Consider the following 27,226-nt stretch of genomic DNA (forward strand, 5'->3'; position numbering starts at 1 on the left):
GAATTGTTCCTGTGGTTCACATTTCTGTGCACATGCTACCAGGATAGGAACAGCAGTATAGGGAAGAGAAGGGAACCAATAAGTAGGAATAAAGTAAGATAGAGCCTAATGCAATGTGCTTTTGGGACTCAGAGTGGTCCTTCATTTTGTGTTCTAGTTTAATGGGAAAAATCAGACACAGACATTATAAATCGTAGAGATTTAGATGTGAAAAAATGTATAAAAAACCCATAAAGCCTGAGTAGAGTGAACCTAGTTGCAGGGCAGGAATAAAGAAGTAGGCGTAGAGAAATGGCCTTGATGACATGGGGTGGGAGGGCAAAGCTGGGGCGAAGTGAGAGTAACATCGACATATATACACTACCGGATGTAAAACAGTTGGCTGGTGGGAAGCAGCATAGCACAAGGAGATCAGCTCAGTGCTTTGCGATGACCTAGAGGCGGGTAGGATAGGGAGGATGGGAGGGAGGCACAAGAGCGAGGGGATATGGGGACACGTGTACGCATACGGCTGATTCGCTTTATTGTGCAACAGAAACTAACACGGTATCGTGAAGCAATTATACTCCAATAAAGATCTATTTTTAAAAAATGGTGAGTTGGCAAAGGACTCATTGGAGAAGAAATTCCTGAACTAAGTGTGTAAGAGCTATGGCTTAGTAAGCAGGAGGCAGGGGCTTGCACTATGCATTTGAGACTTGAATCTGGCTAAGGGATGGGGGAAGGAATGTCCTGAGGCAAGGTGTTTGCCAGCTTTAGTCTAACATTGTGGTAGGAGCAATCGCAAGGGCAGCAAGTTTCCTAGTGTTAAGAGACAGTGTTTCTGCACCAGGCTGATTCTCCCCCTCCCCCATGTCCTATTGCTGTCACCATAGCATCCTTCTTCTGGCACCAAGTGGCCCAGACACCAAGATGGGCAACCAAGTGGTTTTCAGGGAAGCCAGCCATGCCAGGACCTGGTGGTACATAGCCTCAGGACCTCCACTGAAAGTGCAACCAGGAGATGGGCTTTGCTAAGCATTCTGCTAAAAGGCCTACCAGGGCCCTCCTCCTACATCATGAAAGATGTACTAATACTTACTGTAGGTTTTGTGCTCTCCGTGCTTACAAACAATTGAATTTATGGATTTATTACCCAGAGAATTTTCACCCTGACCTTCCCATCATACACCCTTCTCTAGATTTGCAATTACCAGTGTGAAAAAAATGTATGTGTGATACTTCTATGATTTTTATATTAAGTAAATTATTCATAGAAAGCCAAAGGAGACAAGAATGTTTGGGTATATAATCTATTCAGGCAGATGTATTGAAATGCATTTACCTTATATAGCTCAAGCCATGGAGAGCAATAAGGATGAGTTTACAATGATTCTTGTATCATTGGAGCTAAAGCAAGACAAAAGGAATTTAAAGGACTTTTCTGTAAATATCTAGTGATGTTAGGAATTTTTGTGATTTCTTCTGATATCAGCTACCAGAGTCAAAGCTTCCAATACAATATTATGATGAATACCAGGGAGATTTTATAGACCTGTTGTCCAACTAGATGGTGGATGATGAGGTATGACTAATAAAGAACAGCTAGACCCCCTATCTTTTTTTTTTTTGACATCTTTATTGGGGTATAATTGCTTTACAATGGTGTGTTAGTTTCTGCTTTATAACAAAGTGAATCAGTTATACACACACATATATCCCCATATCTCTTCCCTCTTGCGTCTCCCTCCCTCCCACCCTCCCTATCCCACCCCTCTAGGTAGACCCCCTATCTTTTAGCAATTACATAATACAGTATGTGGAAGACATGCCTTTGGGGTGTGATTGAATACCATCACTGAACTCCAGAAGAACAGACTGAAATGAGTTTTCCTTCTTCAGTTGTGCCTTTGAAGTCAGTGTAGAAAATGGTGGGCCAGCTTAGTGAGTTATGCATCTGGGGTACTCATAATCCACCAAAACCTTGGATGCCACCTGTACATATGTGAACTCTATGGGGTCCCAGCCTAGCACTTGTAAGGACACCACTCCTGGTCTTCGGGGCTATTAAAATGGGTTTAATAATAGCTAATAATAGAACTGTTTTCTCTTTTTGTCTAGGACATGTGGTCCTTCTTTACTTTCAACTCACTTTGAGGTCAGTGGAAAGCAGAACCAATATTTTGTGATTAGAAAAAATAATAGATATCAGTCCTGTGGATGCAGCCATAAGGCATTTGCCATATTCTAAATTTGCATTCTGTGGTGACTTGTACACAATGTATCCTTTCAGAATAGTTTTACAAAATTTACATGAAACCAAAAAGGGTAGAAAACTTTTTTAGGTGTAACATAAAAAGTGAAAGAAATAATGAGGCAAAACATTTTAGAAAGAAAATTGAATTTATGAATGAGCAAAGTTTCTAGTATCTTCATGCACATCGTGAAGAGGTTTCAGGAATTCCTCACCAAAATGAAAATTGTAGATTCTTGTAGAAGTGGTATGTTTAATTAAAAAATACATTTCAAAAAAAAGAAAGTTTTCATAAACAATATGCCACTGTGGAAGGAAAAAAAATTTTCTAGTATATTCAGTTACTATGCATGTGGTACACAAATATCTTATATTTTGATTGCTAATGAAGGACTTCCCAGCTAAAAGAATGTTTGACATAGACAATGGACTTATTAGGATGTGCTCAGTCTGTAAACTCTCATGGGCTTTATTCCAATTTTCATCTTTATGTCAAGCAGACAGCTCTCATCTCCTGTGCTGCTTAGAAACGTGCTGCTGTAATTAAATTACCTAAAATTATGGAGCCTTTGTCCCAAGTCTTAGGCCAATAACATTGACATGTTTATTCTAACCCCATGATGGTATCTGAGACCCTAATATCAACAGCTGTTTAGTTGCTTGGTCATCAAGCCCATCAGAAGCTTGCATTCTGAGGGATAGATACCCTGTAGATAAAGAGACACATGTCATCTCCAGGGAGTAACCTGTGCTGCCTAAACTTCTTAATGGTGGGAGGGTGGACAACAATGACATGGTAACCCAAGGATGTGACTACCTTATTCTCCAATGAGATTTCAGGCATTGATCGTAGGAGTGGCTATTTGAAGTGGGGAGGGAGAGTAACACAGAATGGCAACTGGTAGCCTGAAGTTTTTCTTTGTTTTCATGAGGTACTTTGAGGTTAAAAATGGCTTACATTACTAGAGTCTAGCCTTTAGAGGAACATACAGATGGACTGAAGGAAGATACAGAATAGAATCACAGACATGGAACTAGGGGAGATAGTTATGGTTTTATTGATTTTTACTTAACTTAGATGGTACTTCCAGTGGAATTAGACACTGTTATAAGCACTTCACAAATATTAACTCCTTAATCCTGATAACAACCCTATAGGATAGATACTAATATTATCTTCATTTACTGATGAGAAAACCAAGATACACAGAGATCAAGTAATTGGCCCAGAGTCACAGAGCTAGCCAGTGGTAGAGCAAGACTTTGAATGCACTCTGTCTAATCTGTCCATTTTGTAGATGAAGAAACAGAGGCCTGAGTTTCTGTCCTGTGCTGCCATCTCTCTGTTGCAATCCATAGAGTAGGCACCAGTAGATTATTATTATTTTTTTTTTTTTGTGGTACGCGGGCCTCTCACTGTTGTGGCCTCTCCAGTTGCAGAGCACAGGCTCCGGACGCGTAGGCTCAGCAGCCATGGCTCATGGGCCCAGTCGCTCCGCGGCATGTGGGATCTTCCCAGACCGGGGCACAAACCCGTGTCCCCTGCATCGGCAGGCAGACTCTCAACCACTGCGCCACCAGGGAAGCCGTACACCAGTAGATTATTCTTGAATCATATCATCAGGGCAGGAAAATTATACCAACAGAGTTTTCTCTTTTAATCAACTTGAACAAAATATCATTAAAAGATGAGTGTTGGTGTCAAGAATTCTCTAGTCATTGGTAAAGCTTTGGAACATGTTCTGTGACCATGCATCAAGTCTTCTATTCTTAGGTATTAAGGAAGAAATTGGGCACTTTAGAGAGGTGGCTTGGAAATTGAAGGAAGCATGGATAAAAAATATTATGGAAGTCTGCTGGTGGCTAAGAGTTTGTTGTTTGTTGGCTTATTTATATAGATTTTCTTGATTTCATTAGTATCTTCATATTCCCATGACCAATCCTGGGAATTCATTCAACTCATGCAATTCAGAGTCTATGAAGTTGGACCTCCAACCTCATGGATTACCCTGCCAAGCTTCCTATTTTTCCAGTTTGTGGCTGAGAAATCAACTATAGGATGCATTTCCTATTGGTCTAGAGGCACTGGATTTTACCTTTTTATTTCTTCTCCTTGAAACATTCTATTTCGTCTCAACTTCATTCTTTGAAGTAGGTGTTTTGGGTTAGGGAGAGCACATTTAATTTTTCCAGAGGAAAATTATGTACTAATGGTGCATATTGAAACACCTGGAAGAATACAGGAAGATGAGAACTTTTGCACATGGTTGGTGGGAGTAAATCAGAGAGCAATTTGGCAGTACCTAGTGAAGCTGGTGATGTGTATTCACTAAAACCCAGCAGTTTCATCTTGAAATACATGCTTTAGAATTGAGAGCTGTGCTCCTCAATGTGTGATCTATAGATGGTGAAGGTTTGTGAGCTATGTTTCCAGTCCACAGGGAGATAAATACAGAAAATGAGAGTGAGCATTTACTATACTGTGTTTGATACTGTAGCTTTGTAGTATAGTCTGAAGTCTGCGAGTGTGATTCTTCCAGCTTCATTCTTCTTTCTCCAGATTGTTTTGGCTATTCGGAGTCTTTTGTGTTTCTGTTCAAATTAAAAATTTTTTTGTTCTAGTTCTGTGAAAAATACCATTGATATGGATTGCATTGAATCTGTAGATTGCCTTGGATAGTATGGTCATTTTAACAATATTGATTCTTCCAATCCAAAAACACGGTATATCTTTCCATCTGTTTGTGTTGTCTTCAGTTTCTCTCATCAGCGTATTATAATTTTCAGAGTACAGGTCTTTTGCCTCCTTAGGTAGGTTGATTCCTAGGCATTTATTTTACTCTTTTTGATGCAATGATAAATGGGATTGTTTCCTTAATTTCTCTTTCTGATATTTTGTTTTTAGTGTATGTAAATGCAACAGATTTCTGTATATTAATTTCGTATGCTACAACTTTACTGAATTCATTGATGAGCTCTAGCAGTTTCCTGGTAGTGTCTTTAGCATTGTCTATATATAAGCATCGTGTCATTTCCAATTTGGATTCCTTTTATTTCTTTTTCTTCTCTGATTGCTGTGAGTAGTACTTCCAAAACTATGTTGAATAAAAGTGATGAAAATGGGCATCCTTATCTTGTTGCTGATCTTAGAGGAAATGCTTTCAGCTTTTTGCTGTTGAGTATGTTGTTGGCTGTGAGTTTGTCATATATGGCCTTTATTATGTTGAGGTATGTTCCCTCTATGCCCACTTTCTGGAGAGAGTTTTATCATAAAGAGATGTTGAATTTTATCAAGAGCCTTTTCTGGAACAGGATAGAAAGCCCATAAATAAACACATGCACTTATGGTCAATTAATCTACAACAAAGGCAAGAATATACAATGGAGAAAAGACAGTCTCTTCAATAAGTGGTGCTGGAAAAACTGGACAGCTACACGTGAAAGAACAAAATTAGAACATTCTCTAACACCATGTGCAAAAATAAACTCAAAATGGATTAAAGACCTAAACATAAGACCGGATACTATAAAACTCCTAGAGAAAAACATAGGTGCAGAATACTCTTTGACATAAATCACAACAATATTTTTTTGGATCTCTCCCCTAGAATAACAGAAACAAAAGCAAAAATAAACAAATGGAACCTAATTAAATGTAAAAGCTTTTGCACAGCAAAGGAAACCATAAACAAAATTAAAAGCCAACCACAGACTGGGAGAAAATACTGCGAATGATGCTACCAACAAGGGATTAATTTCCAAAATATACAAATAGCTCATACAGCTTAATATCAAAAAACCAAACAACCCAGTCAAAAAATGGCCAGAAGACCTAAATAGACATTTCTCCAAAGACATACAGATGGCCAACAGGCACATGAAAAGGTGTTCAATATCGCTAATCATTAGAGAAAGGCAAATTAAAACTACAGTGAGGTATCACCTCACACTGGTCAGAATGGCCATCATGAAAAAGTCTACAAATAACAAATGCTACAGAAGATGTGGAGAAACAGGAACCCTCCTACACTGTTGGTGCGAATGTACATTAATGCAGCCACTATGGAGAACAATATGGAGATCCCTTTAAAAACTAAAAATAGAATTATCATATGATCCAGTGATCTCTCTCCTGGGCAGAGAAAACTCTAATTTGAAAAGACACATGCACCCCAGTGTTCATAGCAGCACTATTTACAATAGCCAAGACATGGAAGCAACCTAAATATCCATTGACAGATGAATGGATAAAGAAGATGTGGGGTGTGTGTGTGTGTGTGTGTGTGTGTGTGTGTGTGTGTGTGTGTGTACACACACAATGGAATATTACTCAGCCATAAAAAAGAATGACAATGCCATTTGCAGCAACATGGATGGACCTAGAGATTATCATATTAAGTGAAGGAATTCGGACAGAGAAAGACAAGTATCATAGGATATCATTTACATGTGGAATCTAAAAAAATATGATACAAATGAACTTATTTACAAAGCAGAAATAGACTCACAGACATAGAAAACAAACTTATGATTACCAAAGGGGAAAGTGATGGGGGAGGAAAAACTGGGAGTTTGAGATTAACATATACACTCTACTGTATATCAATTAGATAAACAATAAGGATCTACTGTGTAGCACAGGGAACTATATTCAATATCTTATAATAACCTATAATGGCAAAGAATCTGAAAAAGAATATATATATGTATATATACACACATATGTATGTATAACTGAATCACTTTGCTGTACATCTGAAACCAACACAACTTTGTAAATCAACTATAGTTCAATTAAAAGAAAGATTTAAAAAAACTGAAGCAAATATGGCAAAAATGTCTACACTTAATCATATCTAGGTGGTGGGTATTTAGATGTTAAATTTTTTCTATATTTTTTTCTATTTGAAAAATATCTCATAGTGGGACTTCCCCGGCGGTCCAGTTGTTAGTTAAGACTTCGTGCTTCCACTGCAGGGGGTGAGGGTTCGATCCCTGGTTGGGGAACTAAGATCCCACATGCTGAGTGGTGCAGCCAAAACAAAATGAAAAAAATAAAAATATCTCATAGTAAAATCAGCCTCAGAATATTATTTTTTCCTGATCTAGGAAGCAAGTTGGACATACCAGGGAACTTTATTCCTTGCAGTGTCCAAGGACACATTTGTCTTCCCAGTGACGTAAAACCAGATACCAATCTTATGGGCAGTTTTTAATGCCTCAGGGCTGAAGAGGAAGCATTGGTTCGGAACCCTGGAGAGATGTAGAGGTGTCTGGATTCTGGTCCTAGCTTTATGACTAACTAATTTGTGACCATGGATTTCCCATATACAAGCTTTCATTGCCTTATCTGTAAAATTAGTGAGACTGAGATTGTTTTCAGCATTGAAATTTAATAACATATAAATTATATATAAATGTCTATACGAAATGTCTCATAGACTAACAACTTGATGTTCTTTTTTTACAATAATTATAGAGGCTAACAGAATTCATGGAGTAGACACAGATGTGGGAATAAGATTAAATATATGTGCAGTGGAGTCAGATCTGGGTTTAAATTTTGCCTCTCTGCCACACTAATGATGACCCTGGGTTTCCTGGAACACTCTATTTCCTAAGATGATACTCATACTTAGTACCTGTCTCAGCTTGGAAAGATTTGGTGAGATAACAGTATTACTGTTGTAGTTGTTACAGATCAGTCAGTTAGCTGTTGTGCCCGGAAAGGTACTAGAATAAATTCTCAAACAGCTCATTGCAGCCACATCTTCCAAAGATGGGGTGAGCATCACCTGGCAGTTATCCTTTGAAGTAGCAATAAACTAAGTACACATTTTCTAGACTAAACGATGCCACATCTTTTTGTAACCATGCATTCAAAGTGATTTAGAAATAGTCCTGTCTCAATACGGGACCCTAACTAGATGACAAGTTAGAGATTGCTTCCAACTCTTCAGTTCTCTTTTATGTGGGCTGTGGTTGAATGGCCCTGATGGTTTACACAGAATAAACTTGAAACAAAATTGAGGATACTCTTGATTTTTAATTTGTACTTTATAATCTGTACACTTGCCATTAATTTGTACAGAATGCACCAAAGCAGAATCAGATGATAGAGAGAGGAGCAGAATGGTCAGTCAAAATTTGCATTCATGAATCTCAAAGCCAGGCTGTGGTTTGTCATGGAACAGAAAACTTAGGCAGTCATCCGTCTTGCTTAGTGACACAAGGCACAGTTAATGTGGCTGGGCCTCTAGCTCTGCTGACACAACATATGCTGATAAATCTAAGTTTTGAAGGCTTGGATTTAACAGAGACTTGCGGTATCACAGGGGCCTGGTGAATGGAAAGCCTTTGTGGCTTATCAGCAGAGAGATAAGAGGCCCAGGTCCCACTGCTAGTGCTGCAGTGGTGCTGCTGAGATGTTTATCACCCGGGCTTCTGAGAACAGGAGTTTGACCCATACCGAACACTTCAGAAATAATGTCAACACACCCAAGACCACAGCCAGCACAGAATTCTCTGAGATAAGATTACAGCTTTGTCCTTAAAGGGATGTCAACCAAGTCAGTCGATCCCTAAATATTCCCTGAGCTGAGCAACCCTATGAGTTATCCTTCATACCAGGGGGCTTTAGAAGCTCAATTTTTAATGCTTCTACATGCAGATATTCTGTTCTTGTTTTCTAAAGTATGCCCAGAACTCTAACCATATCTAAGAAAGTTCCCGCAGGGTCAGGAGCCTGAGCTTGGTGCTTGTGAGATCAGCCGGTTATAGAAGCTGGAGGCAGCTCTTGACTGGCAAAAATATTTATTCTCTTTATTTTAAGATTTGGTTTCTAATGTATTGGACAGGTCTAGGCCGTCGGGCCTCCCAGGCCAGGTTAGACCTCTAGTCTTGGTCTAGGATAAAGTCATTACTGTATAGGAAAAGATGATTCGGTCTTTGAGACAAGTGGGTGTAAAAAGCCACGGCAGTACTTTTTATAAATACCTAGTCGTGCGTTTGGTTTAACTACCAGTATGCAAACTGGTACCAGGGCCACAGGGCCCATCGGGTTGAGGTGAAGCTGGTCAGGTATTCTCCCAAGACCTCTTTGGCAATGAGAAGAAGCAGCATAAGAGAGACAACTCACCTGTGATGTGTCATCCAGATACTAACTGTATCACTTCTTGCTTTAAAATGCCTCACATTCATTCCTTTGTCCTCCCCGTGTCCTCCTAGTGTGGGCTTCTAGATTCCAATCCCTCTTCTCAGGGCTATGTTGTCTGTAGTTACCAGATTAATTAAAAAACAAACAAGCAAACAAAAGTCCTTTTTGCCCCCTTTCCCATTAGCGTCTCACAATAAAGTTCATACTCCTCTAGTTTACTATTAAATGTTTTCACTCTTCTTTCTGTCCAGTTTCTCCTCTGTTCATCTTTATTTCATTGGAAGGGTCTGCTTAAGGGCTGTGTTCACTTGTTTTTCCATTTTCCTGCCTCTGTGCTTTTGTTCCTGCCATCTCCTGCTTTTGGAATTCCTTCTCCCTTCCCTTCTACTCAGACACATCTCTTCCGTTAAAGGTTTTCAGACCAGTCCTGCCTGCGCTGATCTGACCCTCATCTCAGCTCTGCTTCCTTATGGTCTAGAGCCCATGCCAGCCCTTTGGCAATTAACCACATAATGCTTTGTGCATTTATCTTTATTTTGCGTGCTCTGTCTTGCTCTTTGGCACTTCTCTTTCCCTCTTTGTGTGTGTTTGTGTGTGTGTGTGTGTGTGTGTGTGTGTGTGTAGCTAGATAAGGCATCTATGAAAATAAAATCTGTGTCTTATACAACTTTATAATACTCATAGGTGCTCTATGACATTGTTATTGGTTGATGGTTCTTGCTTAGAATCTTGATTTTGCAGGAGTCTTTGTCTTCTGTCTGCAGCTGGCCTTGACATTCTGCCTGGTGCCCTAGCTTCCTGGGGTTGGAGCTGTCTTTCTCCCAGGCTGGCAGCCTGCCTTAACTGCCCCTGACACGCTGTGTCTGTCTATTCTTTTTCCTCAGATGCGTACTCTCATTCAAGTGAAAATGGAGGCAAGTCCGAGTCGGTGGCCAACCTGCAGGCCCAGCCCTCCCTGAACTCCATCCACAGTTCCCCTGGGCCCAAGCGCTCCACCAACACCCTGAAGAAGTGGCTGACGAGTCCCGTGCGGCGGCTCAACAGCGGGAAGGCAGATGGAAACATCAAGAAGCAGAAGAAAGTACGAGATGGTCGGAAGAGCTTCGACCTGGGATCTCCCAAGCCTGGGGATGAGACGACCCCTCAGGGAGACAGCGCTGACGAGGTACTTACTCGAAGCCCCGGAGCCTTCCATCGGGAGGGGTTTCTGATGTACCTCCTTCCTGGAGCCTCGAGAGGCATCCTTCCCCGGGGTTTGTAAACTAGCCAGACTCTAGTTCCCAGTAGTTGTTCTCCTTGGGCCTAGGTGATCTTTATATTCTCAAGACATTGCCAGTTTGAATATAGTTCCCTGTGCTGTACAGTAGGACCTTGTTGTTTATCCATTCTAAATGTAATAGTTTGCATCTACCAACCCCAAACTCCCAGTCCATCCTTCTCTCTCCCCTCCTCCCCTTGGCAACCACAAGTCTGTTCTCTGTGTCTATGAATCTGTTTAGTTCAATTTTTAAAAAAAATTAAAAACAATAGGAGAAAAAAAGACATTGCCAGTTTGATTTGTGACTGGTTTAGAGACTTGCACCTAGAGTATCCAGCAGACAAACACCATTTTGCCAGATTTGGAGATGCGTGTCGGGGCCCACGGGGAGCCAGCTGGTCACCAAGTCCCCAGCCTCTACTAAAGACCGCATTAAACCTGCCAGGCCTGGAAAACAGAAGACTGTCTTGGGAGATTATGGCTGCTTTCCAGTATGTTGAGCAGTGACATTTATAAAATGGAGTAGACAACTCCTGGTTGCTCCAGAAGGGAGAATTATGATTAACAGGTGAAGGTTTACAGTAGCCAAGGTTGCAGCCTTTAATGGGGGCTTAACCAGTGATGAAATGGGGCTTCATGAAAACAGATGAACACCCATACTGAAAAGGTTTGGGAGACTGTATGACCTCACATAACAGTTGGAGAGACCAGTGTTGGCTGAGAGGTCAGACTGGGCAACGACCTCTTATATCCCTTCCAAAACTGGGATTCTGTGATCAAAATATAGTGGGTATTTGGTTGGGGAATGAGATAATTCTTTTATCTGGCAAACTAACCTACTCTAGTCACTGACATGGCTAAGAAATTCTTCCTGATGTGAAACCAGACTCTCTTTGTAGTTTTATGCTGTCTACCTTTTCTCCCTCTGAATGGCAATAGAGCCTGGTGATCTTTAGATTGTAGTTTGAGTCCTTCATAAACTTAAAAGTTAGTTTCTCTCTAACCACTCTCTCAGCTTTCGCTCTTCCTGGCTAATCGATAAAGTAGATGTTTTTCGTGTGTGTGTGTGTGTGTTTTCCACCATTTGGACCTCATTGTCCTTTTGAGATAAGCAGGTGTGCCCATTCCACACAGGAGGACCCTGAAACTGAAAAAAATAGGAGTGTGTTGAGAGAGGCGGGTATCTTATATGTTTCTTTTCTAAAAATCCCAAGTCCTGAACCAACTGGCATCTTTAACTATAGGAAACAGTGACTAATGCTGCTCTTTTGTTCTAGAAGAGCAAGAAAGGTTGGGGTGAGGATGAGCCAGATGAAGAGTCACACACACCCCTCCCTCCGCCTATGAAGATCTTTGACAACGACCCCACGCAGGACGAGATGGTAGGACTTCCTTCTCACTTGGAAGAGCCATGTGTAAAACACGTGATTTCGTTTTTTGTGTGTGTCAGGGGTAGTAACACTCTCTCTCCCTTGTTATCTCTTATGCCGCATGAATCTGAGGTGATATAGATTCCATCTGTGTCGGGGAGGGCTCCCCTCCCCCACCCCTGGAGGTCTGACTTCATTCTGGGCAGTACAGGGGTGGGTGTAAAATACTCAAAGCAGAAATCTGCCTAGTATCTCGTCCTGTTGATGAAGGGTAATGGCTCTGTCTTTGGAAGCAGCAGATCCCAAAAAGAACTATTGTCTCGAAGAGGAATCCAAGGTGGTTCTAGGTCATGATCATTTTGTTGTTCAACCGATGTTTTAGTTGATTGTTTTCCTCATCCTCAACTCTAAAATCCAAATCATGGTAACTTCCAGTCAAGCCCAGTGCAAACAAAGCATGAGGGATGGAGATGCTGCTAAGGGGAGGTTTTGTGAAAGTTGGACAAACCTAACATGCCAGGTTGCCTCAGTTCTTTGATTTGCAAAATTCTCTGGCTCACTGGCCTGCAGAGACTCTCTGGTGTCTGAAATGTGAATGTCCACCAAGCCTCTGGGCGCAGGGTCATCATCCCGATTGTTCTGGAGCAGAGGCTCGGGTTGAATGTGCTTCCTGGTACTGAGCTGAGGCTCGGGTAGGTCCCTGCTTTCGTTGTGTGCTCCGTCACTGGCCTTCCTAACTGTGCTGTCACTTCATTGTGTTTCTCTTGCTTCTCTCAGCGTCGCTGTCCTGGAGGACTCTGGAGGCTGAGGTGGTGCTTTCAGTTTTTGATTGTCCTTCCCATTTGCTTTCCGGAGTGTCGTTTTATTGTGCTGCTGGTGGTGGTTAGCCATCCCCCTGGGGCCTCCCTGTGCTCTCCAGTGCTCTGCCCTGCAGTCAGCAGCCCCTTCCGAGGTGGTGGGCCCAGCATGCACGGGCAGGGAGCAAACCTTCACAGCGCCACCCAGGATACAATCCAGGAAGTACTGATGCAGTTGCTTCAGTGTTTCTGGTGATATCCCAGATCTTGTTTGAATTCTCTCTGCTTTGCATTTTGGATCGGTGGCCCCCAGACATTAGTTGAGGTCTTCCTCTGTGCTAAGCTAGAGGGACATTTTCCAGGAACAGGTCCATGACTAAGATGTGGTCGCTGCCCCCTCTGTGACTCACCCATGAGAAGCACACAGTTACGGCCCCTCCTAAGGCTCTGTCTCTGGACTGTTGGGAAGAGAAGTAGAGGAAGCATGGCATGATGCCCATCCTGGATCCCCAGAGGCAGAAATGCCTGTGCTTCGCCTTGAGGTGGGAACGAGAACCAACCTGTTGTGTTCCCAGAGGCCTATTGTAAAATGTTCTAGAAACAGTGATAGCGTGTGTGGGGAGCAGGGCACTCAGGTCACATTATCTGCCGTCCCACACCGCCCTTCGCATGGAAGTTCCAGCTTACATAAGATAAGGAGAGGTCACGAACCCTCCCCCTCGACATCCCTCAAGCACGGTTTGTTTTGGGGAAAGGATGTTATGTTGTTCCTGGATAATTTTTAACTGAGAATGCGGACTTACCCCCAGACACTTGTGTAGCCCTTTTCTTAGCCAGGATTAGGGCAGGTGGCATGAGCGCCTTTTTAGACACATGAACCTCCTCAGTCCGGCTGTTTGGTTTCTGAACATCTGTTTTTCTGGAATATTTGGGAGCGGGATGAGCTTCAGAATTTCTAGCAAATGGAGTTGGGATTCATTAAAATAATTTTTACAACGGTGTAAAAGGAATTTCTAAAAGTTCACCCATTCTAGTGTTGTGCAGTTACTTTAATTCTGTTTCCTTCTATTTTTTCATATGCGTGTATGTTTTATTTTTATAATTATACTAGGCATAGGATGTGTTCATTGTTTTATATTTTTAATATTTATAAATTAAATAATAATGTTTAATATTTCCTAAAATCTTATTAATTTTACCTTCAGAACTATAATTTTAATAACTGAGGAGTATTTCACTTATGTGATGTATCGTAATATGCTTGACCATCCTGTTTGGGGATATCCTGGATTGTTTCCAATTTTTGCTGCTCTGGGTAATACTGCTACAGATCACTTGGTACATACAGCATTTGTTCTTTTGACTTCTATCCTTGGAATAAGTTCCCAGAGGTAGGATTACTAGAGCAAAAAGTAGATAACTTGGATTTCCAAAGAGATTTAAGTTCCTTTCCTGCTTTCCCCAGGAGAGGAAAAGAGTGTTGCTCTCTCTTAATTACATTCATTTGATTTTTTTTAGCCCATTTCAGAAGCAAAGACTTACCTAAAGTAAGTCTTAGCTTAGACAACAAGAAGCTTCCTTTTAGAAATTCTTCCCCATAACTTAAAGGACAGACTTGAAGCCACAGCCTGGCCAGGATGTCCAACTTTCTACTCCCACGGTCACTGTGCCCACGCGTCCTGGGCCCTGGGAACTCCGTTGTCCTCTGCTTTGAAGCACAGGGTGGGTTAAAGCTTACACAGGGTTAACCGTTTCTCTCCCAATTTCTTCTCAAGTAGGAATAGGAAGAAAACAAAACAAAACAAAACACTGTCCCTCAGTGAGCAGGAATGCCCAAACCATTGACCAGACAGTCCAGTAGACCAGTCCTTACTGCTGGTGTGAGGGAAGGAGGAAGGCCCTGGGCTTGAGCCTCCTTTCACTGTGAACAGGGTAGTGCCTGGTTGCTCCAGCATGAGACGCACAAGTCCTGCTAAAGCCCTTTATTACTTCCCTAGTGTTTCAGTTTGGGGGCCTTACCAGAAACAGCAGTGTTTGTGGAGGAGTGCGTGTGTGTGTGTGTGTGTGTGTGTGGTAGAGAGAGAGAGAGAGAGAGGGAGTGTGTGTGTGTGTGTGTGTGTGTGAATGGGGGAGGCGGTTTCTGGTCTCCAAGTGCCCTGCTCCTAGCATTTCTGCTTGACACATGGTGACAGTCTGTGTTGAAGATCTACATGTAAGTAAAGTAAGGACAGTTTCTCTTTGGACACACTCGAGGCTAGGTTTATTGACCCTCATTTCCTGGAACAGCAGTGGGCAGCCCTGTAGTGGCCAGAATTCTGTCTGCCCCCTCCCCCCTTGCTGTCAGTGGGTGCAGCCCTTCCCTGTTGGCCTCCTGGGAACTCAGTGACCCCTCCCCTCAGCTCCTCAAGAGGTCTGACTAAAAAGAGCTTGGTCCCACCCCTGCTTCGCTGCCCCACACCCACGCAACCCCCATCTCCCTCTGTCATCTCTTCCCTCTAAACAGAGAGCTTTGCCTCCCTTGCCTGCCTGAAGCTTTGGACTTGCTGTGTTGCTGCCTAATTGCTATTCCTCATGCCTCGCTAATCTGCTTTTCCTTTGCTGCTCAATGTCTTGCAGTCCTCCTCTTTGCTAGCAGCCCGGCAGGCTTCCACCGAAGTACCTAGTGCTGCAGACCTTGTCAGTGCAATAGAACAGTTGGTCAAAAGCAAGCTGGTAAGTGTGGGTCCTGGAGGCAGTTCTGCATGTTTCACCTCCATGCGGCTTTTAAACCCTTCTCCACTTGAAAATGATGGATACTCTCTAGGGAAAGCTGCCTCATTATAATTTTGATTACAGTAACTCTCTTTTCAAATATCCTAGCTTATAGAAGACCAATGAAATTTCACACATATGACCTTCTTCTTTTCTTTCTAATGTTTCTTACTAATTATTAAAAAAAAAAGTTAGCTGGTATCTTTAGTACTAGTGTCAAACTCCTGAAGGTCGTGCCTTTTCCTGCCATCTTTCCCTGTCCCACGCAGGGAGTTGAGTGCTCTCACGGACGCTGCATTGACTTCTCGAAGCCCATCTCCCTGACCACTCCTCACTACCTCTCCGTCCCTCTCCACACCGACCCATATACCCTCTTCATTCTGCAAATAACCATTAAAAATTTTTTTCCTTAAAAAATCATCCCGGGGCTTCCCTGGTGGCACAGTGGTTGAGAGTCCGCCTGCCGATGCAGGGGACACGGGTTCGTGCCTCAGTCTGGGAAGATCCCACATGCCGCGGAGCGGCTGGGCCCGTGAGCCATGGCCGCTGAGCCTGCGCGTCCGGAGCCTGTGCTCCGCAATGGGAGAGGCCACAACAGTTAGAGGCCCGCGTACCGCAAAAAAAAAAAAAAAAAATCATCCCTTTTTTTTTTGCATTTTCTCTTTCACCACCTGAGCGTGGGCCCTGACCTCATGCCCAGAGTAGCCATTGCTTAATCCTTCTCCCCACCATCTGCCTCCGGCCTCAGGCTCCCATGATTGGCTCCCTCCTCGGTGAGGGCTCCCTGTCTCCCTCTTGCCTACACGACGATGGTCTCCAACGTGGGGGAGACTCGAAGTACACAAGATGGTTTTTTGAGGTGCTGGAACAAAATATTAGAATCTCTTTAACTCATCATTTTAAAATGGTTTTGTGTATGTTTTATTATGTACATAAGGGTAATACAGGAGTACAGAAATATAATTTATAAATAAATTACATGTTTGGGGAGTGCATGACCAAAATTGTGTTTACTAATTGACGTATATAATCAAAGTTTGGAAATCCCTGGCCCGTAAAGTCCGCACTTACCTAGTAGTCTAACGTTCTGCAGCCTATTCTCCAACTTACCTTCCCAACATCCATGTATTATTCCGGGCGATGAACTCGGCTCCAACTAAATTATTTTCTGCACCGTCCCCAAACATGCATTTGGTTTTCCTCCCCCCAAGTTTCTGTTCAAACCACCCCAATTCTCTAGAATGTTGTCCTTCTTACTTTTGCTTGTCTAAAGTATAACAGCCCCTCAAGGTCCCACTCAGATCTCATGTCTCCACAAGAGCTTCCCTGAGCAGCCCAGGGATGTGTTTACATCAGTAAACACTTGTTTCTAAAAGTCTATGTTTTTCATATTTTGGATTACCATTTTCCTCCTGCTACTGCTCACCCACTGCTACTGTTGGGCACCTCAATGGGCCTCTAGTTCGTGTGATCCATGGGTCAGGTGTTAAACATGTGAGTACAGGTGTTGAGAAGTCCCATTAGAGCAAATGTCCCAGAGTAGCGGGAGTGTAGGATAATGCTGGAGCTGATCGACCCTGTAACAGGCCCTTTACAAATGGCTATTGGATGAATGGCCTTTCAGTGGTGATTTTACCATAATAAGACTTTAACTTTTTCTTCCACCACTAGCTACTTCTTGAGGACCTGCAGTGAGCCCAGAATTATAGAGATTTCTTTGGCCAGACATATAAAACCAAGCGTATGTCATGGAAAGGAATGCAAGAGCAGTAGTCTGATTTCTCAGAATCTTCTAACCAAAATTCGATCCTTTCTCCTTTCCTCTACTTTCTGTTTCCTCCCATCTCAATACATACCCACTGTGGGGTAGTGACGGAGCACCAGTAGTTGGTTGTTTCCTCAGCTGCGTTTGAGAATACGGAGTTACGTCTTCACCTCCGAGACTGGTATGCCTATTTCTCATGAGCTCTCTAGCTTAGAAGAGGATAAGATCTAGAGCCTGTAAAAGTTCTGGAGTTTTTATTTGACTGTAAGTACAAGAGTGTTCCAGCTGCCAGAATACCCAGTGTGGTCATAGGCTGGGTTAATGAAAGTACAACGTACAGATCCAGGGGCGTCATAGCCCCATTGTACTCAAAGCTCTTCAGACCATGCCCGTCATGAGTTGTGTGGAGTCATGTATCGGGTTCTGAACCTGGCATTCTAAAATGCTCTTGAACTCAGTGGAAGGGCCCTCCCTGGAGGAGGAAACCAATACCACGTGGTCCATGTCATTTGATGGAGAGTTGCAGAAACTGGGGTTAAGAATGGGGAGAAGAAGTTAGGAGAGCGAAGACACATGAGAGCTGTCTTCTCATAACTGAGCACTGCTGTGGAAAAGAAAGGCTGGTCTTACTCTTGGTTGCTCCAGAGGGCAGAACGTGTGGGTGGAAATTAGCTCAGTATAAGAAGAACTAATAAGGTCCTTCCCAATTTACAGAATCTGGAAATATTACAGGGGCATCTGGCATACTCGGACTTTTATATCTAGGGCTTAGGTTCTTTCTGATTTCTATTTTGGTTGCTCAGGAGATGGCACTAAATGCTGTAGTTAGAAATCATTTCCAGGAAGGACCCTGAGTCAAAATGATTGGCCAGAAACAACCTGCAAACTAATCCCATTACCATAAAACCTGAGACTGCAAGTCACGTGACAGAGCAGTTCTCAGTTCCCTTACCCTTCTGCTCTCTGCCTGGGTACACCTTTCCAATAAAGTCTCTTGCTTTGTCAGCAAAAAAAAAAAAAAAAGAAAAAAGAAATCATTTGCCCCCCCGCCCCGGCTCCACCCAGAAGCCATAAGATCCCTTGTGTCCCTGAGTCCCAAAGCTGCCCTTGGTGCTGTATGGTCACGTGGTCATGACTGTGCCAAGGCTGTGGCCTCCAGCGGTTGTGATCTCTCCTGCTGGAAAGCTGCTGTTAGGCAACCAGGACAGCGGTTCCCCACTCACCTGCAGTGCACATAAAACCCCGAAGACCCCCGGAAACTCCTTTGGCGAGTTCCTCTCGGCATTCATGGATACTTCTGAGGTCTCACCTGCCAGCCTTGGTCTTTAATCAGTGCTTTTGTTTGCCAAGAGAGCATGCCCACCCGCCTCCCCCCAAAGAGAGCTCAAATACTTGTTCTGGGTTTTGTATTAAAGGTATTGTCTTTAACTCTAAGCCAGGACTAAGGCTCCCCCTGCTTTTCCCGTGTGATTTTTAATAAAGTTTTTCCTAGACGTAGGGACTGGCAGCGTTGGTGCTGAGCGTATAAGGAATCAGAAGACCTAGATATTAGTCCAGTCTCTGCTACTTATTGCGTAGCCCAGGGCAAGTTACTTCATCTACTTGGGCCTCTCTTTTATCTCACTTATCAACGATGATTCTGTCCACCTGAATCTTATCTCAAGCGAGTCATGTTGAAGACTGAGTCAGGTGTGAATGCACTTTGTAAACTGATAAGTGAGCATCCCACAAATGTTAGCTCTTAGCTCGTCTGCATTGTGAAGAAGCAGGGAAAGGGAACCAGTCATACTTTATCTTCTGTAGTCACACCCTGAACACAGTATTTGTCAGTCAGTAGATCCTGGTTGGGTGAATGTTGCAGGGTAATAGCTTAGCAATCTATGTAATTTGGCTTTATTCCTCAAGTTTGAGAAGCAAGAGATTCCTGGCTGTAAGGGAATCTAGTGTGTTTCTAAACAGCCCAGGATTCCATCACCTGCCTGAGGTGAATGTTTAGATCCCTAAAAAGAAAGCCTCCTCCCTGAGCTCCCGTCCTCAGGTGGCACATCACAGTAGTTTACTGGGCTCAGGATGGCACTCGCAGACCCTTGGCTGAAAATCTTTAGGGAAGGGACTGGCCAGGACTGAGCTCTTGTTCAGTCTACCTGCTGGCCTGGCATCCTGAGAATTAGTCCTACCTGCTTCAGCAAGACTTCCTGCCCTCTGGTTCTCCTACTTTGATAGCATTCACCTCCCTAGATCAACCTGTGGGCCACAGAACGTGGCTAGGGCAAGGCTGCATTTGTTGTGGGTGTTTTGCTCTCCTTTAGATGAATCATCTTGCTCTGTAAAAGGTAGAGTTAACAGAAGTTCATTGTCCAGACGGGAGGAAATAATGACCCCCCCCCATCATATCCAATATGTAGATGTATGCTTTCAGGAGCTGAGTTCCTCTGGCATCCCTCTGTGGAAAAGATTCCTGAGCTTGTTAAAATGGAATAGCTTAGATATCCAACAAAAAATTTTATCCCAAAGTCACAAACCTGTAATGTCATTTGCCTGGAAAATCCGGATTTCAGTTTTTCTACTATAAAATGTCTTCCCTACCCTTACCCCCAAGTTGCCTGGGAATGACTAAGATCTAATACTTTTTGTCAAGAGATTTCATACTAATTTGTATAAATTAGTATAATTTATAATTTGTATAAAAGGGTGGGACAGCTAAGGGGTTGGTTGTGGGAGGTGGTGCTTCATCAGCTTCCTGAATGTTGTTTTATCAGATGAGCTTTGACCGAGAGGTTTCATATAAAAGTTTCATATAAAACTCTTTGAGTTTTATTCAATAAATTCTCGGAGTCCTACTACGTGCCAGTCCTGCCAGCACAGAACCTTCCTTAATGGAGCTCACAGTCAAGGGCTGATGCTCAAAAATCCTCTCCTGCCTGGACTGTTGCAACCGTTTCCTCCCTGATTTCAGCCTGACGTCTCTTCACATGACTGCTGGAGGGATCTTGCTTTTCTTTTGTTTCTCCTTTTTAAAAAAACTTTTAATAGTTCTTTTCTGTAATAAAAGCAATTTTATGCTCATTCAGGAAAAATTGGAAAAATGACAAGAGTTTAAACACAAATTATATCTCATCATATCATCATCTAGACATAGTCAGTGTTGAAATTTAGATATTTTTAAAATAATGTAGTTAATCATAGAGTATATAAAACTTAAGTCCTGTTTTCCTTTTACTGTCATATCAGATACATTTTCCCAGGTCATGAAAAGCTCTTAGGAGCATTAAGACTGATCTTTCTAAAACTTAAATCCAGTCATGTTACTTTCCTGCTTAAAATTCTCCCATCATTGGTCTTCGAAGGTAAAGTCTCTATTTTTTTTTAATTGAGATATAGTTGATTTACAATCTTGTGTTAGTTTCAGGTGTTCAGCATAGTGATTTGGGTTTTTTGCAGATTATATGCTACACACAAGGCTTCTGATGATCTGATCTCTGCATCCCTCTCCAGCGTTGTCTATTTCACTCTCTACTTCTTCTTTCCCTAGTACCCACTCCCCCCAACACACAGTTACTTGCTAATCCCCCTCTCCCCCTGCTTCACACTCTGTATCCTACCTATACCAGGTGGCCTTCAGCTTCCCAGGCTGCCCTGTGTAGTTTCTCAACTTGATCCTTTAGTCACAGTGCTCCTTCTGCCTGGATCATCCTTCCATTGGTGTATCCAGTGAAATCCTTTCCATTTCTCAGTACTCAGTTCAAGCATTGCCTCTTCCATTAAGCCTTTCCCATCCCTCCCTATCCCATCATAGAGCTGCCTGCTCCTTTTTTTCATCCTCCCCATAGTACCCCTCCTACCTAGAAGAATGCCCACTGTAGCTTAGATTTTGGTGGGCAGGCAACCACGTCTTATCCATCTTCATTTCTCCAGCACTTTGTAAATATTCAGCGCATAGTAGAAGCACAATAAATATTTGCTTAAGTACAAACAAATCAGTCATAACACTGTGTAATAAATGCTGTTCGGGGATGTGGAAAGGGTGCATATAGGAGACCAGAGGCAGGGCATTTTCTGGGTATGTGGTCCAAGATCGAGCTGACAGGAAATGTGTTCATTTTTATTGTGGCAGTAGCCTTCCTCCATACTTAATCTTCTTTTTTGAATCCTATTTGCATCTCTGTTCCCTGACATGGCACCAGCTATAGGAGCGCCCGTTTGCAACATTTGTTGCTTCCTCCTTTGCACACCTTTTCCTTTGTCTGCTGAGGCTACTGTGGCCCTGAGCGCCAGACAGGGCAGAATCCTCCCTGGGCAGCACAGCCTGCCACTCATCAGCCAGCCATCACTTCCCATGTCCCCCAAGGAGCAGCGCAGACAATTGCAGGTCACCCATAGTTGCCCTTGGCTGGGACCTCGTATCCCAACTCTAGCACAGGTAGCCAGGTTCTCAGAAGGAATCACTCTTGAATTATTATAAGTATTTATAGCCAACGCCATTATTTGAGACAGCTAACATACAGCTTAGCCAAACCCTATATTTCCCTCTACTTCCTCTCTCACTGCCTCTGCTTTCCTCAACTCCATCCCAGAGAGTCCTTCCCCAGAGATAACTTGGGCTTCTTTGCTCGTATAACAGGTCGGGCAAGAGGAGATGGAACATATCTCCCTGTGTGACACTTTGGACTCCTCAGATGTCCTTCATTCTGTAGAAGAGTTGAGAGTGGACCACGCCAAGATGGATGGTCCACGGAAGGGCCTTGTAGCAGAGATGTAAGCCTGTTTGCCACGCCTTGCAGCCAGCACCCTGCCAGCCAACAAGCTACAGAACAAAGACTAGAACAGGACAGTGGGGACAGTGGGAGGGGAAGTAAAAGGCACGTAATTGGATCAGTCACCATCTGGGTCCATCTGCCTGGGGAGCCTGTCTCTGGTGGTGGCACCAGGGGACATGTCACATGTTGTTGGAAAGCCTGTCTGTCCGGTGGCTTGTCAAACCTCAGCACCAAACACTCATTTCCTTAATAACTGGTTACAGATCCTGAATCTATAAATTTAGCTAAACTCTTCTTGACCTTTCTATATTTTTAGCCTAGGCTGCTTCTCTGGATGACAACTTCCATGGTTGATTACTTGTTCTGTGAGATACCTTCATGTCAAGTTAAAAGCAACTCTCTCTCTCGAGCTTGAAGACCCTGTCCTCTTAATGCTGGCTTCTAGTGTTGGTAACAAATTCATGTTTGGCCCTTGGCACAGGCCTTTGATTTGGGGATGGAGTGGGGGGAAAGAAGGTTGACATCTCAGCTTTAAGTTTTTCAGCCTCCAATTCTAATAATCCCCACCTGTTCTCATATAATGGCCCCCCCCCCCCACTGGTCACCTCATTCCCTTTTTGTTTTGTTTACCTGGGCTTTTCCTACCTCTATTCAGCCTATGTTGAAATACAGCAGCTAAGTGAGTTTATGACAGATACTCCAAGTGTGGGTTGTTTAAGACCATGCTGAAGCCTTTTGTTCCTGCTACCTTTGGGGGCACTTCTTTTTTTTTTTTTTTGCGGTACGCGGGCCTCTCACTGTTGTGGCCTCTCCCGTTGCGGAGCACAGGCTCTGGACGCGCAGGCTCAGCGGCCATGGCTCACGGGCGCAGCCGCTCCGCGGAAGGTGGGATCCTCCCGGACCGGGGCATGAGCCCGTGTCCCCTGCATCGGGAGGCGGACTCTCAACCACTGCGCCACCAGGGAAGCCCTGGGGGCACTTCTTGATCTTTGTGACTTTAACCTTAGGGCTGATGTTTTCAAAGACGGCTAAAGTAAAGCCTTTCCTTTTCCTACAACCGTGGCTGTAGTAGACAGTCGTTTTGTGTGGCTAGTTGGGATTACTCTCCCATATTTGTTTTCCATTTGCCCACCGTGACCTTGGTCTCCAGTCTTACTGTTTATCCACATGGTTTCTGCCAGTTTGCATAATGAAATGCTAAGCTGCGTGCTCTTTCTTCTACAGCACTTATAAAAATGTTAAGATTGACCCCATCTTTTAGCATCCTTATTGTTAATACTTCCATCCATGGGGGCAGTGGGGGAAACCCACCACTGTAGAGCATTTTAAATTTTTCAAGGGGTTGTACACCTATTGTCTCTGACTTTTCCTTAAAAATCTGTAGAAAGGAGAGACCCAACTTGAAAATGGAGAAAAACTGAAGCATGGAACAATTTTATCTGTCTCCCTTAAAATCATCCAGGGACTGGCAGATCTAGGATTAGAATCCTTTACCCTTAGCTCTTTCGAGAGTAACATATTAATCCCTTTAACTTGCTTCTTTTCTTTCTTTTTTTTTTTAAATTTATTTATTTTATTTATTTATTTTTGGGTACATTGGGTCTTTGTTGCGGCACACGGGCTTTCTCTAGTTGTGGCGAGCCGGGGCTACTCTTCATTGCTGTGCGCGGGCTTCTCATTACGGTGGCTTCTCTTGTTGTGAAGCACAGGTCCTAGAGCGCACGGGCTTCAGTAGTCGTGGCGTGCAGGCTCACTAGTTGTGGCTCACAGGCTCTAGAGCGCAGGCTCAGTAGTTGTGGCATGTGGGCTTAGTTGCTCCGCAGCATGTGGCATCTTCCCGGCCCAGGGCTCAAACCCGTGTCCCCTGCATTGGCAGGCGGATTCGTAACCACTGCGCCACCAGGGAAGTGCCCCTTTAACTTGTTTCTTCGTCCTGCAGCACCTTAATTAAAAGAGATGAAAGGGATTAATAAATGAAAGAAAGCCCTTGGTAAATAACCTTAGCAAAGATGTTTTTAGAAAAGGCTAAGTCTGTTTACCTCTTCTTGTCTACATCTCATTGGCCTCTTCAAAGAAAATCGTAGCTGATATAACAAACATGATTTTACTGAACAAATTCTCCTATCACTGCCCTCCCCTTGTCAATTCACATTTGGTGGTCCTACGAGTGAGGATTTTCTTTCCTCACTGCTTGTTTGGTGTAGAATTGTGACGATTAGCTTTACCTCTGGAGCTCTTACCCAGAGATCAATCACTTTGACGGTGTTCATTATGTTCGGGAAATTGGCGGCCCCTGACACCAGGTACATCCTAATTGCCTGAGGAGGTGGCGGCTCTGGGCTCCCTGCTGCAGGAAGATGGGAGTCTCTGGCCTCCTGGTGCTTCACTGAAGTTCAGTGAGGACAGCCTTGGTTACTAATCCACCAAGTTGGCTGTGGCTGGGCTGGGGGGACACAAGGACTTCCAGACCACTTTCCCACGTTCACTTCTCTAAAGCTGTTCATTCTTCTCTTTTCAGAGTCTGGAAGGAGGCTCGTACCGGGGGAGCTTGAAAGACCCCACAGGCTGCCTGAATGAGGGCATGACCCCACCCACACCTCCTAGAAACCTGGAAGAAGAACAGAAAGCCAAGGCCCTGAGAGGCAGGATGTAAGTGCTTCCCCAAACTCCAGCCTGGTGCACGTGTGTGCAATGGACAAGGGACGGGGTCCTGTGCAGTTTGGGGAGAATTAAGGATTCCCCACACTGTGTTTCCATTGGCGCCATTCGTTCTAAGTAAAGGTGACTGGTCTATACAGTGTGACCTTGATCAACAACGAGCTATTTGGCACTGACTTTAAGGATTTTCAGCTGAAATATTTTCTGTAAGATAAGGGCTATTACTGACGGTGTGGTTATAACCAAGTCTGTTAGAAATTTAAAACATGCTGATAAAAAACAAAACAACAAAGGTCAGGGAACTATGGGACCATTACTGTGGCCCCATATCAAAGACTCCATGTTAGAAAGCCTGATGGAGTTTCATCTGAGGAAACGTTTCCCCACATGTAGGAAAGTAACGTATAGGAAAAGGGAGCTGTTGAGCTACCATGCTGGGTTCTAGCTCCACGCCTTCTCCAGCGGTTTTATTTATTTAAAAAAAATTTTTTATAGAGTAATATTTGTTTTTTGGGGGGGTTTTTTTAGCCCAATTTTTTTAAATTGAGATACAGTTGATGTACAATATTATGTAAGTTACAGGTGTACAACATAGTGATTCACAAACTTTAAACGTTATACTTCACTTATAGTTATAAAATATTGGCTATATTTCCCTGTGCTATACAATATATCCTTGCTTATTTATTTTACACATAATAGTTTGTACTTCTTAATCCCCTACTACTATCTTGCCCCTCCCCCTTCCCTCTCCCCACTGGTAACCACTAGTTTGTTCTCTATATCTGTGAGTCTGTTTCCTTTTTGTTATATTCACTAGTTTTTTTTATTTTTTAGGTTCCACATACAAGTGATATCATACAGTATTTGTCTTTCTCTGTCTGACTTATTTCATTGTGGGCTGAGTTCCAAGAGAGCCTCTTTACTTTTAGAATGGTTAGGGGTAAATACAATTCACATTGGCAGTCCATTTCACAAGAACCCATATGTTTTGCAAGGTTTGAGTTATCCACCGTGATGTGAAGTCAATCTTCTGTTACTTGATTTGATCAAGAAGATGGCAACACCATTACTGCGGAACTGCAGTCCCTCGGTTTTGTTGTTTAGGGTTTCACTCTGTGTTGCACGCAGAGCTGCTGGTGAGTCTTGCACATAGCTTGATGTGTGAGAGATGGTAAGCACAGTGAGAATGGGATAGGCAGGCGGAAAAGGTCCCGCCCTGTTGCTAATTAGCCTGCCCTTCTGCCTCGAACTAGTCACTCCTTTAGCCTGGTCATAGACATGAAGATTAGCAAAAATAAAGGAGGCCAGGTCCTTCTGTTGCCTGCAGATAGACGAAGTGACCATTTATAACTGTTACCAAGGAAACATCATAGCTAGGGCCTGGCCCCAGAGCAGGGCTGTCACCTCCTAATGGAAATGAGCAAGTGTCATGTAAGTGCTCTGGTTCCATATTTACCCCCTTAACTTTATGGGTGCTCAGGGGAACCCCAGGAATAGAATAGGGGTAAAGAAATACCATCCCCGAAGGGAAGTTTCTTAGGACTTATACAAAGCTGCTTCTCCTTAGCTTTTCAGTTTTTACATAGATGAGGCAGGGTTGGAGCTGATGTTCCAGTCTTGTCAAGCCAAAGCAAAACTTATATCAGGAAGGTGAAAGCTTATATTAGGGAGGTAACCTTTAAGGTGACAGGTGTTCCTTGGCAAAGCTTATCTCTACTCTTGTAAAAGGGCCTTTGAACAGTCATTTAAGTCATTGTCTTGCTTCCAGACATGATATTGTCTAATTTTGCTCCAACAGGCAAAGGCTTGTTGCTTCTTTTACCCAGTTCATTCATTTCTTCCCCCTCTTCTCACTCTCTCACCCTCCTCCACATATTTTCACATCCTGCAGTGTCCCAAAACTCCAGGCATTAGAATGAGTCATTCCTTTTACTGTATATTGTCCTTATTCTGCTATACTTTATGGTCACGACGAAAGAGAGGATGTGAAGCTGGAGGCTGGGGGGGGATAGAGAATTGAGACTCAATCCAGTAAGCCCTCAAAAGGTTTAATGAGAGCTCCATGGAGAGAAGATGTAAACAGACAGTTATTTGTCCAGGAGAAGAAAAAGGCCAAGAATGGACTTAATTGTCTTCAAGTTTTAGCCACTCATTTATTCAACAAATGTTTGTTGAGCACCTGTTATGTACCAAGTGCTTGGCGTACAGCAGTGAATAAAACAAACAATAACAACAAAAGAAAAGTCCGTGCTCTCGTGACACGTTTACATTCTAATGGGAGAAATCATACAGTAAACAAAATTTAAAATAAATCATGTAGTATGTTAGAAGCTGGAAGAAAAGAAAAAATAGTAAGGGAGATCGGGAGTATGGATGAGGCCATGTTGCGGCTTTAAATGGTTCTGACCAAAGCGGTCTGCTCAAAGACCAGAAGCAGGTAAGGAACTAGCCTTTAGCCATGGAGGAAACGTATTCTCG

General features: G+C 43.2%; 1 protein-coding gene across 2 annotated transcripts in view; it reads left to right on the forward strand.

The window, feature by feature from the left end:
* The window catches only part of KALRN (kalirin RhoGEF kinase), a 612,746-nt gene that overhangs the window by 559,370 nt on the left and 26,150 nt on the right, over positions 1–27,226 (forward strand). The window contains exons 35-37 of one of the 2 annotated variants that reach the window (XM_029214081.1): positions 10,274–10,554; positions 11,925–12,029; positions 24,606–24,736. In XM_029214081.1, coding sequence (XP_029069914.1) covers positions 10,274–10,554; positions 11,925–12,029; positions 24,606–24,736 — 517 coding nt within the window. The remainder of the gene's footprint in view (positions 1–10,273; positions 10,555–11,924; positions 12,030–24,605; positions 24,737–27,226) is intronic. The other variant, XM_029214080.1, reaches the window with a different exon arrangement.

The sequence above is a fragment of the Monodon monoceros genome, unplaced genomic scaffold (assembly GCF_005190385.1).
Source record: "Monodon monoceros isolate NGI ecotype Baffin Bay Population unplaced genomic scaffold, NGI_Narwhal_1 Super_Scaffold_11, whole genome shotgun sequence".
Lineage (NCBI taxonomy): Eukaryota > Metazoa > Chordata > Mammalia > Artiodactyla > Monodontidae > Monodon > Monodon monoceros.